Genomic DNA, 18,902 nt, shown 5'->3' with positions numbered 1-18,902 from the left:
ACACAAAGGTCCAGAGATAAGCATGGAACACAGCTAAAAATTAGCTAATTTAGGGAGAATATCGAGTTTCAACACGTTTGCCTGGCTCACAGACTGAAACAGCATTGCGGTATCACTTTGATAAAAACAAAAGAGGAACTGTTTTGTGCTATTTGTTTACAAATCCAGTAGACAGAAAAATGAAAAACTAAAGAATGAGTGGGGAATGTAGTGATTCCTAAGAGAGCCTCTAATCACTGTCTCTGAGCTGCTGTTCTCTCTTACAAAATCTGCATAATGCTGGTCCTGCTGTCAATCAGGAACTGCATATCCTCTAGCTAGTTAGGTTACACCCAGACTCAGGCTCCACAGTAAAGCTAAGCTTCTCCTTCACTTTGCAGTCTACAGTAGCCACTGCGCATTTTTCTTCAGTTACTTACGGAGGAATTTTTGTTGAACACTAAACCTTTAAAGCAGATACAAAGTATGATTTTAAAGCAGATATAAATTATGATTATTGCAGCTGTAACGTTCAGGGATATGCTAGCCTGCTTTACCTGGTCTAAAAAACACCATTCACGGTGAGAACGGCATAATAATGCCTTAAGACTGCACACAACAAAATCGCATTTGCTGTTATTATGAAGCAAGATTTTTATTCAGCTATATTCAAACAATTTCGACTATCAGCGCAAACAGCTAGTCTAGCCATTTGCAAGGCCACCAATTTGTGTGCTTAGAATATATTTTCTAGTCCCTGCCTGAAAACATGATAAATGACAATGTAAACAAAATAAGCCTCTTTCTCCTGACATACATGTTTCTCCAGATAGGAGAATGAATTAGAACACACTCAAATACAGTTCCAGTCAATCAAACAATTACTGAATACCCATAAAAATGTTCCAAGCACTAAGCAAGGCCAAGGAAAACAAAACTAAATCTAGATATAGCCCTATCCAGCAAACTACAGAAATGCCATAAATTTTCAATTACCTTATTTTTCATTCTTTCAATGGAAGAAACTTAAATTATATTTATCAAGTTCTCACTATGAGCCAGACAATGTGCTAAAAGTTTTAAATGTGCTTTCTGTCAGGGAAATCATGCAAATGATCCTTGTCCGTAGAGATGCAAATTGAAAACTGACCCGGTCCAACAACCTGACCACAGTTACTCAAAGGAAAGCCAGAACACAGGATATATCCTTTCCTTAGATAATATTTTGTTATTTTTGGAACAAATTGTTTTTGAAGCCTAGAACTTCACTGTCTAATGCAGGAGCGATGAACCGCATATGGCTATTGAGTATTTTAAATGTGCTACTGGGGCTGAGGGACTGAACTCTAAATTTTATTGTATTTTAATTAATTTAAACAAAAATTTTAAACAAGCAGCATATTTTCCTATTAAACACAACTTTATTGTGTTGGTAGGATTACATTTTACTTAACCCTTTTGTCACATGTAATACTATTCTTTCTAGTATTATTGATGTCGACAGAAATAAATGCGCAGCCTAAAAATTGAGTTATGTTTTATTTGGTGGGAGGACTCGAGCTGGGATGACAGCCTCTCAGACGGCTCTGAGGGGCTGCTCCGAAGAGGTAGGGGAGGAGCTAGGATACATAGGAGCTTTATAACAAAGACCAGGTAGTTGGAACAATAAAAGATTACTTGTTATCTAAAGAAAAACGGGCATACCAAGTTAAAGAATTTAGTGCTTTTCTATGTATGGGAGGAAGCAAACATTTGGGCTCACTGAATTCATTCCTTTGACAAGCACCTAGCTATTTAGGGCCAGCAGTCCTTTCTTATTCTGAGTCCACTCAGAGTACACCACTGTGAGTGGCTGCAGAGGCCGGGCTACAGGCCTGTCCTCACTGGGGGGTGGCGGCAGCTGCTGATGACTTGGTTTCAGCATTCTTTGTTTACTGATACGGTTGCAGTATTTTCATTCACATTGCAGTATTTTGGTTCACACTGACAAGAACTCCCTCCTTGACCAAACGTTAGTCAGGCTCCTCTTAGCCCTCTTCTCAACTAGGCCCTTAGCAAGAATCCTGCTAAGTCAGTTTATGGAGAATTCCCCAACCCTTGACACCTAACCAAATTCTTCATACTCCCATCCTTAACACCCAACCAAGTTCCTCTCAGTAATTTTCCATCCACTGACTTGCTTACCCTGCCCACTGGCTATAAATCCCTGTTGTATTAGAAATTGAGTTCAGTCTCTCTCCCCTATTGCAATAGCTTTGAGTAAAGTCTTCTTGCCTGTTTAACTTGTTTGGTATAATTTTTCTTTGACATTACACATAATCACATCACCAGCAAGTAGATCTCAAATTGATTCTGTTTGAATGATTTTTTTCTATGTACTGATGTAACATTTAATGGATTTGTTTGAATATTTTATGCAGATAGTACAAATTAGTTATACCCTGTGTAAATGGTAGTTGATTATTAATCTGAAATACTTAGTCTTAATTATATATAATTATTTTTCTAGGTAAAAAAATAATGAGCAAATTTTTGTAATATAAAAAAGTATACTACTGATGCAGAATCAAGTAGAGATACAGAAGTTAGTACTATTATATTTATACAATGGAATACTACTCATCCATAAAAAAGAATAAAGTAATGCCATTTGCAGCAACATGGATGGACCTGGAGAATGTCATTCTAAGTGAAATAAACCAGAAAGAGAAAAAAAAAATACCATATATCATCACTATATGTGGAATTTTAAAAAAATATCCAAAGGAACTTATTTACAAAACAGAAACAGAATCAATGATATAGAAAACAAACTTATGGTTACTAGCAGGGTAAGGGAGTGGGAAGGGATAAATTGGGAGTTCTAGATTTGCAGATACTAACTACTATATATAAAATAGATAAACAATTGGTTTATACTGCATAGCACAGGGAACTATATTAAATATCCTGTAGTAATTTATGGTGAGAAAGAATATGAAAATGAATATATGTATTTTCATGTATGACTGAAGTATTGTGCTATACACCAGAAACTGACACAACATTGTAAACTGACAATACTTCAATAAAAATATATTTAAAAAAAGAAGTTAGTAGTTTTATTGGAACAATAAAGGAAAAAAAAGTGTTGACTATCACATGCAATTTGTCACAGCAGAACAATAATCTGATCAGTGCATAAAAAAAATGTTAAAGAAAATAAACTAGACAATAGTAAGAGACACTGCCAAAAAATACAGTAAATTTGACAAGCAGTTTCCTCTCAACAAACAAGAACTGATGAAGTTCAATCACCTCAAATCAGAATTAAATATCCAGAAATATTTTTAAATGATATGTAACAAGGTCTGACCTTGTAACTTTGGTAAGCTATATAATGGCTTGGTTTCTTGCACAAAAAAAGAAAACCATATTTAGACAAAGAGATGGTGAAAACATACGTTTTTTATTATATATATAATTTATATATTATATATAAATATATATTATATATATAATTTCACTTATGGAAATTTTGTTAGAAAACTATGGAAAAAAGATTTTAAAAGATATTTTTAAAATGAAAGATCTTCAATTAAGCAACCCACAACTGTCTATAGAATACAAGACTAACATATCCAACATTAGTTGATTCAATATTCTAAAACTTGCAAGTACTTTCCTATAGATTGAAATGAGCTGTACAATATAAGAGATACTGCCCTATTAATACTTGGGTCACATTTTATCTCAAAGGACTTCTAAATTTATAAAGAAATGGTATTGATTCATGATCAAATACATATATGAACTCACAACATGGATTTTTTTAATCTTCTATATCTGTCAAAGAAGAATTTCAACTAGACGTGGGGGAAAAGTTCTACTGCAACAGATGGTGTTCTGTTAGGTTAGATTTAAAATTCTGGATTTACTGAAATTTTAAAACAAAAAATTAATCTTACATAAATTACTGTTTCACATACATTATAAAAATATTGTATTCAATCTTCTATAGCAGACTCTATGAAAAGTGTCATGAATACACTTGTTAAAACTACTTGGCAATCTACAGATTCAATGCAATCCCTATTAAACTACCAATGGCATTTTTCACAGAACTGGAACAAAAAATGTTTCAATTTGTATAGAAACACAAAAGACGGCAAACAGCTAAAACATTCTTGAGAAAGAACGAAGCTGGAGGAATCACACTCCCTGACTTCAGACTATACTACAAAGCTATAGTAATCAAAACAGTATGGCACTGGCACAAAAACAGATGTATAGATCAATGCAACAGGATAGAAAGCCCAGAAATAAAACCACACACTTATGGACAATTAATCTATGACAAAGGAGGCAAAAATATACAGTGGAGAAAAGACAGTCTTTCAATAAGTGATGCTGGGAAAACTGGACAGCTACCTGTAAAAGAATGAAATTACAACACTCTCTAACACCATATACAAAAATAAACTCAAAATGGACTAAAGACCTACATGTAAGACTGGGTACTATAAAACTCCTAGAGGAAAATATAGACAGAACACTCTTTGACATAAATCACAGCAGTATTTTTTTTCAAACCAGCTCCTAGAATGGAAATAAAAGCAAAAGTAAACAAATGTAGTATTAAGAGAGTGGAGTGTACTCTGACTCCTTCAGGAGGATGTGATCAGCTTGTTTAAATAATTCTGTGGCTGGCAGGGAACTGAAACCTGCAACTCATGGATAAGCAGAAACTGCACCTGATCCATTTAATAAGGAGGGTTGTTTAGCTAAAGGGTCTTATACTAGGGAGCAGAGTGGGGAAGAGAACTTGCAGTTAGGCCATTCAAGGCCCTCCCGATTTTAGCAGATGTCAAAGCAGTGCACAATATTAGGCCTTAATTTTAGGTCTTACACTACAGCCTCCCCTACAGACAGACAGACATGCACACACACACACACCCCCTCTAGATTCACGTAAATTAAGAACCACTGCTCAACATGTATATCATCTGATTGTTGCCTTTTCCCATGAGTGCCCCATCTTAGGAAAAAAGCAAGCAATGCTCCATACTCAGGAGAGAACTTGATAACTCAGTCTGATTGAGTCCTGGATAATACCTGAGTAGTTTCAAACATAATTCAAGATGATATGGAAGGATGCAAATGGGAGGGTTGATATTCAAATGACCAGGATTGTTTTTTACTGACCTGATTCCAGGATAAATTTGAGCAAACTTATTCACTTCTGTCCAAGACAGGAACTCAACAGAATAGCCCCAGTGTGTAGGTTACCCCAAAAACCATTCTTTATCCTGAGAACAAGTATTTTGGAGAGAATTATCTTCATTAGTGTTTTTAAAAGAGATAGGGATACACCTATCGTGATTCCCCTCTTTAGCAGATTGGGCTCCTGACATTGCCAAACAATCTGGACTGGGAAATAACTCTACACACCTCCAAATTTCAGAGACCTACTTATTCCCTGACCCAAATCTTTATAAAAGAGACTTAAAGGACAAGGACAGTCTCCTAAATTTTTAATATATTTTTCTATGGGAAAAAATGATAAAGTGGATCTGAGTATTCAGTATCTGATTCCTTAAAAAAAAAAATAGTTAAATAAATAAATAAGTAAATAGTTAAATAAAAATAGAGTCACTGTTAGAGAAAAAAATATTCACCAATCAACTGATAACAAATTTTTTAAAAAATATAGTTCCCATTCAAATATCCTTTAAGGCTTAACTATAACATCAAAGCCTCTTTGCAGGCCACGTGACAATATAATGAAATCAACTGTAAAAAGCTAACGTGATAGATACTTGGAAAGAGACTGATTTGAATATCAAAAGATTTTAGGTCTTTGGCAAGAGTTAAGAAATCCACAAACATTTTGCAAAAATAACTCATCTTATGGCAGTGCTAAGAAAGCAATAAAGTTATATGTAAACAAAAGAAGGCTTATCATGCTATCATAATTTTCATAAGAAAAATCTAAATTTCGTTCAAATAACCATTATTCATAAGGATATAAAATCTCAAACTGCTTTTTTTCACAACAACATTTCCTACTAGTTTTCGGTCCCTTTCTGGTAGACTGGTTACATACAAGTGAAATGAATGAATAAGTAAATGTACTTAAGATAACGGTGATGAATTTTTTCACTGTCAAAGAAGGTACTGCAACTATGGAAAGAGTAAAGACTAGACTGAATCCTGTGGCACCAAACTGGAATTGGAATATTTGTAGGAAATCATGGTTTCTAATATACAGAGACAGATAAAGAAACACAGGTGTAAAAATATATATCCTAACATTGATCGTTGGAAGGGTTAAAAGCAATAACATTGCAGTAATAATGAGCATACCTAGTGTCCAGATCTTAGTTTTTAGACACCACTTTCCATTAAAAAAGAATCAGGACCCTTGGTTAATTTCAATAGCTGGGGCAAGGAAGCTCTAATCATGCCAGAAAGTACAGGAGTGCTCAGAAATTGACGGGGATTGTCAAAAAGACACAAAAGCCCTTGTAAATTACAGGGGTTTTCCATTGGTCAGATTTGAGGCAATCTGACCACCACAATAAATGACAATAACAGATTATAACCCATTAAATACAATGAAAACTTATGAATCTATAAAAATTGACAAATAAATGGGGAGAAGAAAAATCTCTTGCTTATCTCAAATGCCAACTAATAAATATAGATGGAATTAGACAATCACCATTTGGCAACAATCACAGTGATCATATTTAGGGGAAAAAAAAATCAATGAAAGCTAAAACTACTGGGTGAAAGTTTGATTAAATACAAGATGTCTATCTAGTGTCAAAGTATCTCCCCGCAGATACTTATTAAGTACGAAGGCAAAAATAATACTTTTATAGTGAAGAAACCCAGCAGAAACCAGGACATTATTGCTGTCATACTCCTTCCAAAAACGCATAGCCTGAATCTACTTATGAGGAGATTTCAGACAAACCCAAACCGAGGAACACTGTATAAATGACTGGCCCACAGTTTTTAAGAATATTAAAATACTGCACAAAAGACAAGCAAAGGCCAAGAAATTGTTCAAGATTAAAGGAGACTAAAGGGACACAACAGCTAAGAACAACACGTAATCCTGGACTAACAGGAAAACAACGTTCACTAATTCACTTTTTAAAGTTTATTTCTGCTATAAGGGCATCACTGGGACAAGTGACGAAAGCTGGATGGAATCTGTAGATCGGATGGTAGTCCTGTGTCAGAATTAATTTCCTAATTGTGATGGTTGTGCTTCTGTACTTTACCATACGGAAGCCTGCACTTGTTTAGGAAATGCAGACTGAAAAATTTAGGGTAACAGAGCATCATGTCAGCAACTCATTTTCATTTGGCTCAGAAAAATTACAGACACACAAACACACACAAATGTGGTAAAATGTGTGGAAATTCTTTGTACTATACCTGAATTTTTCTGTAAGTCTAAAATAATCTCCAAATATAACATTAAAAAGTTTATGTTAAAAAGCACAACAAAATAATATTTTTAATGATTAGATTGTCAAATATCAAAAAGCATAATTATATACTTATATATAGGTTGAGAATCACAATAAATGATAAATATATTGTTCATATGTCGCTGGTGGGAATATAAACATACTAACCTCTGCAGAGGGCAATTCAACATTATCCATCAAAATGATAAATGCACATACCTTCGGACCAGCACCCCTACACCAAGGTGTTTATCCCATGAATATTTTCTCACTTATGTTTATATTTACAGATATTCACTGAAGCTTTGTCTGTAATAACAAAAGATGCCAAGCAACCTAAATATCCATTAACAAGGCACTGGTTAAGTATGTCAGGCATATCCACACAGTGGAATATTATATAGTTTTTAAAAAGAATGAGGTAGTTCTTTGACATAACATTGTAAAATGATTATAAATCAAGAAAAAATGTTTAAAAAATAAATAAATAAATAAGAATGAGGTAGTTCTAAATATACTGACAAACCGATTTCAAAGATACACTGTTACAGTAAAAATGCAAGATACAGAACAGCGATGCTAATGAACATTCTTTTTCTCTTTAAAGTATAGTTGATGTACAATGTGATTTAAGTTACAAGTGTACAACACAGTGATGATGAACATTCATTTGTATGGGGAAAATATACACACACAAATGTTTCCAAATGTACAGGTTACTCAGAGATGCCCCCCAAAACTGGTAAATGATTGTCTCTGGGGGAAGGGAACGAAATGTCTAGGGATCAGGAATTGCTGTATTCAGGAATTGCTGTATTCTTCATGTTTTCTCAACTTCTGACCGTGTGCATACATTACTTATTAAGTCACAAAGGACGATATTTATCACACTATTCTACTCATATGAAATATCCAGAATAAGCAAATCTATAGAGAGAGAAAGTAGATCTGTAGTTACCAGGGGATGGGAATAGACTGGGGGATGGGGAGTTAGCTGCTTAATTAGTCCAGGTTTCCTTTTAATGTGATAAAAATGTTCTGGAACTAGGTAGTGGTGATGGTTGCACAACATCGTAAATATACTAAGTGCCACTGAATTGTACACTTTAAAATGGTGAATTTTACGTATATCAGAAAAAAAAATCAAGGATGCTTGTAAGTTAATTATAAACCAATAGAATTCAAAAATTACATTAATATGATTGTGATATTTTAGTAAAATTAAACTGCTAATCACACTGTAAATATGATACCAACAGATTTGGCACATAAAAGTCCTTTTGTGTTCAGCAAGCTTCTTCTCCAATACGACAATATGACGGCTCTATTCTTTGACCATCCCTCATGTGAATATACAAAACATTCATCTGGTAGGAGTATATCCCATGCTGTCTATCTCTGTTCTCATTTGCATCATGAAATCTTGTAATAATACTCAGTTATACAGTGGCCACTCAACAGATCCAGCACATGCTAATACACTCTTACTCATATCATTTAAAAGAAAACACAAAATCTAAGCTTCTCTGAGAATTTATAACCTGAGATCACTGACAATATTTCCAAACATCTCCAGGGATCTAAGACCCATTTGAAAAACATTTATCTCTCCACCACAAAGAGATTTTTATCATTCCCTTTTGATCTCAGTAAACTTCCCTCTTCAGTGCCTCTTTCCTGTCAACCTACAACTTACTACCTTTGAAAACAACCACCAAAAAACCTCTCTGGTTCCCTGCTAGCCCTCAACATACCACTCCTTCCCTTCACAACCAAATTTCTTTACTGATTTAAACATACTATATTTATTAACACTCACTGCCTCTGTTTGCCTGTTTCCACTCATCACATATCCATTACAACGTGACTTTTTTTGTTCCAAATATTTTCTGAAACTATTCTCTCAAATATTACCAACACCTGCAAGCTGTCATGTTCCAGGAGCTTCTTCTTAAGAACTTGACTTCTCTGAAGCACATCATAGCCAAAGGGCTTTCCCAAGGGACTCAACTACAAGTTTTTCAAGATCCTTTAAGTCATAAAATGTTTTTGAATTCATACTATTTGGTTTAAAACTTGAACAAGAGAAAGTACGCCCTGTCTTTGTATGCCACAGTTGAGTGAAGGAGAGTCAGGTAAGTAGATAAAATATAAAGCATGGGGTTGACCAGCTGGAGGGAGAATTAATGGTCTCGTACTTCATCACACTGAGAAGCAATCAAGAACGACGGAATTTCTTTGTTTTTCTAAAGAATGTTAGCATAGCCATGAATATCAGGAGGTGTAGGACTCCCTTTATTAATTTCCAAGGACTGCCGAAACAGAGTACTGCAAATGCTTAAAATAACAGAATTTATTGCCTTACAGTCTGGAGACTAGAAGTTCAAAATCAGGATGACAGGGCCATTCCCTATTCTCCCTCTGAAGGATCCAGGAGAGAATCCTGTCTTGCAGTCTTTCTAGCTTCTCATGGTTGGTTGCCAGCAATCCTTGCACTCTGTGGCTTGCAGCTGTGTTACTCTGATCTCTGCCTCCATTCAAGGCCTGTTCCCTCTGTCTTTCTGTCTCTCTCCTCACAATGACACCAGCCACTGGGTTTAGGGTCCACCTTAATCCAGTATGGCCTCAACAGGCTTGAAGAGATTTGAAGTGCCCAGTGAAGTTCAATAGAGCAAAATGTACTTAATCAGGCTCTTGCAGTTGAGAAAGAAACCAAACTTCAACTAGCTTAAAGTAAAAATGGTTTTCCTGATGAAACAGATATTAAATGTTATGAATTACTGTTCATCTTGTTTGGTGTAATAGTGTGATTATGAAGGAGAAAGTTTATTTTAGGATATACATGCTAAAGTACTTGGAGGTGAAGTGGCATGACATTTGCAACTTATTTTCAAAACGTACAGAAAAAAAAAATTGCATATACAGAGAGACAATGGGGAGAGATTGAGAGAGAGGGAACAAATAAGGCAAAATGTTAACAACTACTGGATTTATAATGATAACTGGATTATTCTTTCAACTTCTCTATAGGTAGGAAATTTTTCAAAATAAAAAGATAATGGGAAATGTGGACATATTTTAACTGGGACATACAGGCTTGGACCTGACTTCAAGGTGGATTAGACACAGAATTAAAAGAATGCCAAAAGGTGAACATGTACTCTACAGATCTTTCATCTCCATACTTCCCTACACACAACATTCCTCTCCAGCGATCAGCACAGAAAGCAAGATGTTTCTCACAATGCTCTTTTCCCCAGTTAACTCTCTCTAAATGAGAGGCAGAAGGGTATCAGGAGGTTGGCACAGGTCCCCCAGTCCAGGGAATGTACTAAATCAGAAAAAGGATTAAGGGATTAAGGGTTGAGTAAATTAACTCCCTCTTCAGTTTATCTTAACTCTTAACTCCCTTCTCATATTTAGCAGGGAAGAGAATGAGAAACTATAGTAGAACACAGAGGCCCAAATCAGTATCATGAAATGTATTACATCCTAGAATCTAAGTATCTTAATCTGGTGAAGAGATTAGCTACCATGACAGAAAGAAATAGGCATACATGGATCATTATCTGCCACAGGCTTGACAGCAGAGAGGAAAGTCTGGGAAAACAGGACGCCCACCTAAGATGGAAGGAAGACCAGAGAAAGGGAAGGGAGTAGGGAAGAAAGTAACAAAGAGGTAGCAAATCCCACAAACAGGGCAGAAGCTAAACTGCCATGACCTGGGCTGTGTCGAGGGATCTCTCTAAATTGATATCAGCTCCAAAAGCCCTTCTCAACTTCGTCCTGACACTAGTTACAGATTTGCAAAGTTATGAGGAGCATGCAAATGGTACTAAAGATCTTGGCCAGTTGGGAAAATACACAAGTCTTTTCTGCACCAGTAAGAAATGAACCCATTTGTACATAAAATTTATTAACTATCACAAAGCTCAAAATCTTCCTTCAAAAGGCTTAAGCACTTAAGAAATTTCATTGATTTGCACTGATATCTTTAAGGATGCTGGTTACTATCCTGTAGTAAATGCAAATGGGACTCTCTCCCTGAAACTGTTTGTTTAACCAAAAAATGAATAAAATGTAATTTAGAAAAATGTAGTCAATGTTGGCTTTCACAAGGCCAAATAAACATTTATGAATATCCTAGATAATTTTTAATAACCTGAAAAATATTAATCTCTTACAGATGCGAAAAGAACCACAATCATTATTTTAACTCAGTTCAACAATGGGGGGGTTTGTTTTTCCTGAAATGGTATACCTTCACAATTAAAATCTAAATGATTTGAAGTTACTCCAATGGACTGTAATGAAGTAACAATTTTACTCATTTAAAGTTCACCTCTACAGTATTAGTGCTGTTAACGTGTTTTTAAGACCTTTTTTAAACCAAACTTTAAATACAATTTATTTTGGTACTTGGAGAAAAGACCATTACTTGACCAGTAAGTTTACAATGAACAACTTTAGACATACACCTATCACAAAGTACAAGATTTGAATTACATGGTTATTAATCCAATCATTAAAGATAAATTATGACAATTAAAAAATCTGAACTGCCAACAATCTAGTAGTATTATATCAACTACTTTCAAATATAACATACTCATTCTTGCAAATAATCAATTTAAATAACACTGTAGTAAGACCGGTCAAGTGTAGACCTGATCAATAAAAAATATAGTCTTACCTGTATGATGTGGGTCTAATGTTCTCATTGCAGATGCTTCCAAACATTTTTCCCTGTAATTGTCCCCATGATTAATTTCTCTAGCACTTTCTTCAGTAGGCAGATTAAAACTGCATATTCTGGGATCATTTTGTGACTGGAGAAAAGTATTCTTACTTGCAGCAACCTAAAAAAACAAATAGGCATTTTATGCTGAAATTAAATCTAATTTCCCATAGTTTCACATAATAGATTCGTATTTTAAAATATGAGCTACTAGTTTTTCATATCTAAATACGGAATAAATATTTTAAAATAAATTAAAATTCTAATTTTTATTGCTTTTTAAACTAGCTTTATTACATTATAAAAGCTGAAAGACATCACAGAGTAAAAATTATGCTTATAATTATGGTGTATTTTAAACAACATATCAAATGAGGTTTCCTATAAGTCACAACACGCCATTCTCATAGTCAACCGCTTTTTTTTCTTGTTAAATTTCTCAATATTAAAGGCAACACTTAAATATTGTTAATTTCTTAGGTGTGATAATGATACAGTCATTGCTTTTTTTTTTTTTGAGTCCTTATATTTTAGAGACAAATACTAAAACATTTACAAATGAAAAAATATTCCTGGGATTTGCATCAAAATATTGAGTGGGGAAGAACTAAGAACTGGGAAGGGAGCTGGAGAGGTAAAAACAAAGTAGGATGGGTCATAAACTGACAATTGTTGAAGCTGGGTAATGGGTACACGGGATTCTTCATATACTGTTTTCTCTATTTTGGTATGTGCATTAGTTTTCTGTTGCTACTGTGACAAATGACCACAAACTTAGTTGCTTAAAACAATGCAAACTTATTATTTTACAAATCTGTAAGTTAGAATTTTGACTTGGGTTTTACTCAGCTAAAATCAAGGTTATCAGCAAGGCTGCATTTCTTTCTGGAGACTCTAAGGGAGAATATATTTCCTTGACTTTTCAAACTTCGAAAAGCCACCCACATTCCTTGACTTGTGGCCCCATTCCTCCACTCCAAAGCCAGTTCTTCTGCATCTCTCCAACCCTACTTCCATAATCACATCTTTCTCTAACTCTCTCTTCTGTCTCCCTTTTCAACTTTCAAGGATCTTTATGATTATATTGAGCCCACCTAGATAAGCCAGGATAACCCCTCATCTCAAGGTCCTTAACATCAATCACTTAGTCAAAGTCCCTTTTGCCATGTGAGGTAACATATTGACAAGTTCCAGGAACTAGGACACAGACATTTCTGGAGGGCCATTTTTTAGCCTACCATAGTATGTTTGAAATGCTTTTTAAATAACAACTCACAATAAAAAGACACAGTTGTCATGTCTCTATAAATGTTCATTATAATAAATTTCAGAGACATTCAAAAACCTATTCGGTAAGATTTTAAAGTAAATCACGGCAATAAACTAATAAAGGTCATAAATTTTATTTTTTGGAACATTTTATTTTCATATAATTTCAAACTTTTTGAAACATTCCAGAACTAAAACAAGGAAGTCCCATATACCCTTTACCCAGATTCACCATTTGTTTACATTTTGCTCCATTCACTTTCCCTCTTTCCCTCCCTCCTTGTGTGTGTGTGTGTTTGTGTTTGTGTGTATGTACATATCTGAGAGTAAGCTGGAGACACAGGCTCCTTTACCTCTAAATATTGCAATGTGTTTCCAAAAAGCAAAGACATTTCTCTTACATAATCACAGTAAAGTTATCAAAACCAAGAATTTAACATTGGTAGTATAATACTATTATCTAATCAACAGTCCACATTTAAATGGGGTCATTTACAACAATAATGTCTTTTTATAGTTTTTTCCCTGAGCCAGGCTCCAGTCCTAGATCACACATTACATTTAGTCAGCATGTTTCTTTATTCTCCTTTAAACTAGAACAGTTCCTCAACCTTTATTCATCTTTTGTGATTTTGACACTTTTAAAGAATACAGGCCAGTTATTTTGTAGAATGCCCCTCTATCTGTCTGATGTTTCTTTATGATAAGTTTCAGGTCATGCATTTTGGACAGGAACATCACAGCTCATCACAATATCAATCTGCCCCCTTACTGGAGGCATTCATTTGATTAAAGTGGTGCCAGCTATCTCTGCAATTAGTATTTTTCCATTTTAATTTTTTAAAGTATGTTGCTTATTTAAAATGAAAAACTGTGTTTTCTCCTTACATTGTGGCCAAAATTCTAAAGAAACGTAGGATAAAACAAACAGATGCAGACCAAAAAATGCAGTCAAAAATTAGTATATGTTTTCAACAACAAAAAGACAACCAGTTAAATGCCTCAAAGGACTTCAATAGTATCTGTTCTCCAAAGAAGATATACAACTGGCTAATAAGCACAGGAAAAAGTGCTCAGCAACATCAGTCATCAGGAAAATGCAAATCAAAACCGCAATGAAATACCACTTCACACCAACAAGGATGGACATAATAAAAACAAACAAAAAACAAACCCAAGAGCAACAGAAAACAGAAAATAACCACTGTTGTTAAGGATGTGGAGAAACTGGAACCCTAAGACATTGCTGGTGGGAATGTAAAATGATGCAGTAGCTGTAGAAAACAGTTCAGTAGTTCCTCAAAAACTGAACAGAATCACCACATGATGTAGTAGTCCCATCCTAGGTATATACACAAGAGAACTGAGAACAAGTACTCAAACAGAAACTTGTATGCCAATGCTCATAGCAGCATTATTCACAACTGCCAAAAAGTGGAAACCACCCAAGCAGCTATCGACAAACGAATAAATAAACAAAATAGAGTATATACAGACAACTGAATGGTATTCAGCCACACAAAGCACTAAAGCATTCTGGTACATGCTACAACCAGGCTGACCCTGGAGAATATTATGCTAAATGAAATAAGCCAGCACAACAGAGCAAAGATTTATGATTCCACTTATAGAGGTGCCTAGAATAGCCAAATTCATGGAGACAGAAAATCTAGTGATGACCAGGGGAGAACAGGAGTTATTGCCTAATGGCTATAAAGTTTCTGTTTGGAGTAATTAAAAGGTTTGAACACAGATAGCGGTGATTGTTGAACAACAGTGTGAATGTAAATGATAAAATGGCAAATTTTATGTTATATATACTTTACCACTATAAAAAAAAGAGAGAGAAAAATGATTAGTAGATTTTAATCTCCCTAACATAAATAAATCAGAGAATTGTAAAGTAGCAGAAGTATGGATTACGTATTATATAAACTCTCTGTGGAGGGAGGGTATAGCTCAAGTGGTACAGCGCATGCTTAGCATGCACAAGATCCTGGGTTCAATTCCGAGTACCTCCTCTAAACATAAATAAATAAATAAACCTAACTACCTCTCCCCCAAAATAAATTAAAAAATTATATACTCTCTATAACCTTTAAATTCTTCCTATATACCTCAGACCAAACAATCCTTTCTCTTAGTAGTAAAAAATGTATACTAAGACTGTTTCAAGCACTTACATTTTATAAGTAAAAATGAAAGGAAATGTCCAGAAGAGTGATATAGATCACTATTTATATATGTTTTCTCTTTAAATTGCCTTATCTAAAAGTTTTCACTTAATTACATGGTACCTTTAAAAAGAACATTAATCAAAATAATTTTTTTACAAGAATCCCCACCCCTTCCCTTGCAGACGTATTTTTCACTGTTAGCAAAGTTTACTTTATAGAACTACCCAAGTTTACTTCATGTCATTCCTTCAAAATATAAATATTTAGTCATTATTTCTAAGGTGTCTAGAAGACTTTGTCAGAGATACTGAAAACTCTTACGGGCAGTAAAGTATTGTTAACTCTTTAAGTGGCATTTAAAAAAAAAAAACACATGCTTCTCTCTTCCTTTACTTTTTTCTTTTTTTACCTCAAGTAATTTTATATCTGAATTCTGCTTTGTAATCTCTTCGTTCACGCTTGGATTACTTTTTGCTGGCGGTATAAATTTCGGTTTTTTGAAGGGATTCCCCTGCAACTGACTTGGTGCGGCAGATCGTCTCATATTCAGCAGTATTAATCTGTAAAACACCCCAAACAAAACATCATCTAATCGTAAGTCTGATTAGAATCACCTGTAAATATATCATCACCTTAATTATGACAACTTTAAAAATATGAGACTAAGCTCCGACACTTACATATGACGTAGGCATCCATCAAGCCATGTAACCCGTTGATGCATTTCAAAATAAACTGCAGACGTCAGCATATTTCCCCCTAAATACTTCTGGAGCCTTATTACTTCTTAAATTAGTGCTATTTGAGCCCTTTTCCCAGGCCCTAGAAATCATAACCATTTAGCAGCTCTGCCGTGAGGCAACAACTTCCGATGCACTCTAACACCTACCTGCTTCTGTCCTCCCAAGTAAAACGAAAATCCAGGCTGACCACACATCAGAATGCCTACATTACTTGGCAATTTAATACACTGTACTGTGTAATAACTAAGAATACAGCTTTGGAGGCAAATGCCTGAATATAAATCTGGACCTTCACTTCCTAGTATATGATCTTGCACAGTTTGCATTCCCTCTTTTGTCTCCCTTTCCTCATCTATATCAGGGGATATAATAATAATTACTCATAAAACTGTCGGGAAGATTCAATGAAATACTTAAAAAAAATTTTCAACACACTTTGACACAAAGTACTCAATGTTATATGTAATATTACTGTCTACAGTAATTATGATTAGATGTTTAATACATAAGGTCCTATGAAGTAGAGATGATGAAGTTCCCGTAAGTGAGGATAGTGAAGGATGAAATTCGACAAAGTGGATTATGAACAGAATCTATGGATTCATTTTGGCTTTGAAGCGGGGGATGAAGTGCGACAAGAAAACCTCTGGGATGCAAGAACGTAAATAAAACAGCCAAGAACCAGCAACCGCCCTCCCCTGCTGTTCCTGCTTTTCCCCTTCCAACTACATTAGGTAGTTCTTTCACTTAAGTCGTTCCTGTGACGTGGCGGCCCGGGTAAATCTTCCACTACTTACTTAATATTAATTAATACCGCGCAGGAGAGTGTAGGGTAGTCCTGAGGGAAAGACACCCAAGCGCCATAGGAGCAGAGCGAGCGCGGAGGCGGCCCCGCGCCGAGCCGCCTCCCCCGGCGGCCTGCCCCCACGGCCGCCCCCCGCCCCCAGCCTCCCCGGGGCCAGCGGCGACGGCGTCCCTCACACCTGCGACCGCGCTCCCAGACCCGCAGGAGGCGGCCACGGCCACTCCGCCTTCCTTCCCTCCTCCCTCGGAGGCCTGCTCCAGCGTCTCACCCTTCTTTGTCCCACACAAGCCTACAGGTGGTCGCAGCCTCACAGCCCTTCCCCTCCCGGGACGCACCGGCGAGGATCCGAGGAAGCGGCGCTCCCAGACGGGAGGAACCCTGGGAGACGGCGTCCCCTTCCACGCCAGGCCGCTCAAACCTCCCGCCTCGGCGCAGCCAATCGCGGACGAGCCAGTCGCGCGTGCGCACTACTTTCCTGTCGCGGCGCTTCATCCAGCTCGACTCTGATTGGACGATCTCTCCGCAACACTGCGCAAGTGACTTTGTGTTTCTCCTTCAGCGCTTCCAGGTACGCTTCAGGTTTATGGTTCAGTTCGAAACATAGTTATTTGGTCCCTACAGTCAGGCAGAATATAGATACTGAGGCTACAGACCACATCCTAGGACAGAGTTCTTAAATCTGAGAACATCTAAATGGATATGTTCTTGTAGTTTAATGGTCTGCATAGCAATTTTTGCTTTGAAGAACAGTATACAAACATAATGGATTTTTATCTTGTAGCTCCTAAATTAAGCTGCATTTTAGGAGGTGATTTTAGCAACTCTGTTGATATGTTTCTTTAAGGTACTCAGCCCAAATAAGCAAACTGAAGTTTTAAAAGTGGCCCAACACCTTTTAAAATGGTGTTAAAATGGTGACTAGTTAGAAACACATAGGTCTTGGGCCCTTTAATTAGAAAAGTATCTTCAAATCAGGTTACCCACCTTATGTAGAAAAATAATCCAGTTTGAGCAAACTGGATTAAAAACGTGTGATTTAAAATAATTTTCATCATTTAGCCTGTTTTAAATGCCATTAACTTTAATTTAAATGCCATTAACTTCTAATACATGAAGAATTAGAGTATTAAATTTTACCAAATTGTAGTCGAGGAGCTATCATTTTTTACGTACTAAATTGTTATAATTTTTCAGACTTTATTTTAGTAAAATAAACGATGTTATTACATAAATAACAGCATAAGTTTCTGTGTTGATGTTTTTAAAGTTTGGGCTAATTTTCTACAATAAGGATGGGACAAAGAGCAAAGTTATGACTAATGAGGATAATCCAAAAGAAATACAGTCCTAGTCAGAACATAGCAAATAAAATACTTTTATCTGAAACAGTAAATTTCAGGTTATTTATGTTTTATAGGGACTGTCTTTGAGGGGCAAAAATCAACCTGACTTTTTATTCTTTCTAATAAAAATCATCATGAAATATTTATTTTACTTCACTTACTTGATTATTTTATATTAGATAAAGATGGACTAGAAAGATACCTGTCATTTTAGTCAGAAATAATACAGGTATTTCTCAATAATAACAAATTTATTACATAAATAAATGATTTATAATTGCATTTCAGTCACAAAGTCTACCAGTATAGCTGACTATGTGCCAGTCACTGTAGGTGCTGGGGGATACAGCAGTGGGTTAAACAGACAAAAATTCCTATCTTT

At 35.6% G+C, this 18,902-nt stretch overlaps 1 protein-coding gene across 1 annotated transcript in view; it reads right to left on the bottom strand.

Moving 5' to 3' along the window:
• RAD54B (RAD54 homolog B) overlaps positions 1 to 17,583 on the bottom strand; it is a 69,388-nt gene extending 51,805 nt beyond the window's left edge. The window contains exons 1-3 of the mRNA XM_031439333.2: positions 17,513 to 17,583; positions 16,039 to 16,189; positions 12,139 to 12,304 (exon numbers count right to left, since the gene is read on the bottom strand). Of these exons, the coding sequence (XP_031295193.1) occupies positions 12,139 to 12,304; positions 16,039 to 16,173 (301 nt within the window). The 5' untranslated portion in view covers positions 16,174 to 16,189; positions 17,513 to 17,583. The remainder of the gene's footprint in view (positions 1 to 12,138; positions 12,305 to 16,038; positions 16,190 to 17,512) is intronic.
• Between the last annotated feature and the right edge of the window lie 1,319 nt (positions 17,584 to 18,902).

This window comes from Camelus dromedarius, chromosome 20 (assembly GCF_036321535.1).
Source record: "Camelus dromedarius isolate mCamDro1 chromosome 20, mCamDro1.pat, whole genome shotgun sequence".
Taxonomy (NCBI): Eukaryota; Metazoa; Chordata; class Mammalia; order Artiodactyla; family Camelidae; genus Camelus; species Camelus dromedarius.
The sequence above is the reverse complement of the archived record's forward strand: the minus strand, read 5'-3'. Positions and strand labels throughout refer to the sequence as shown.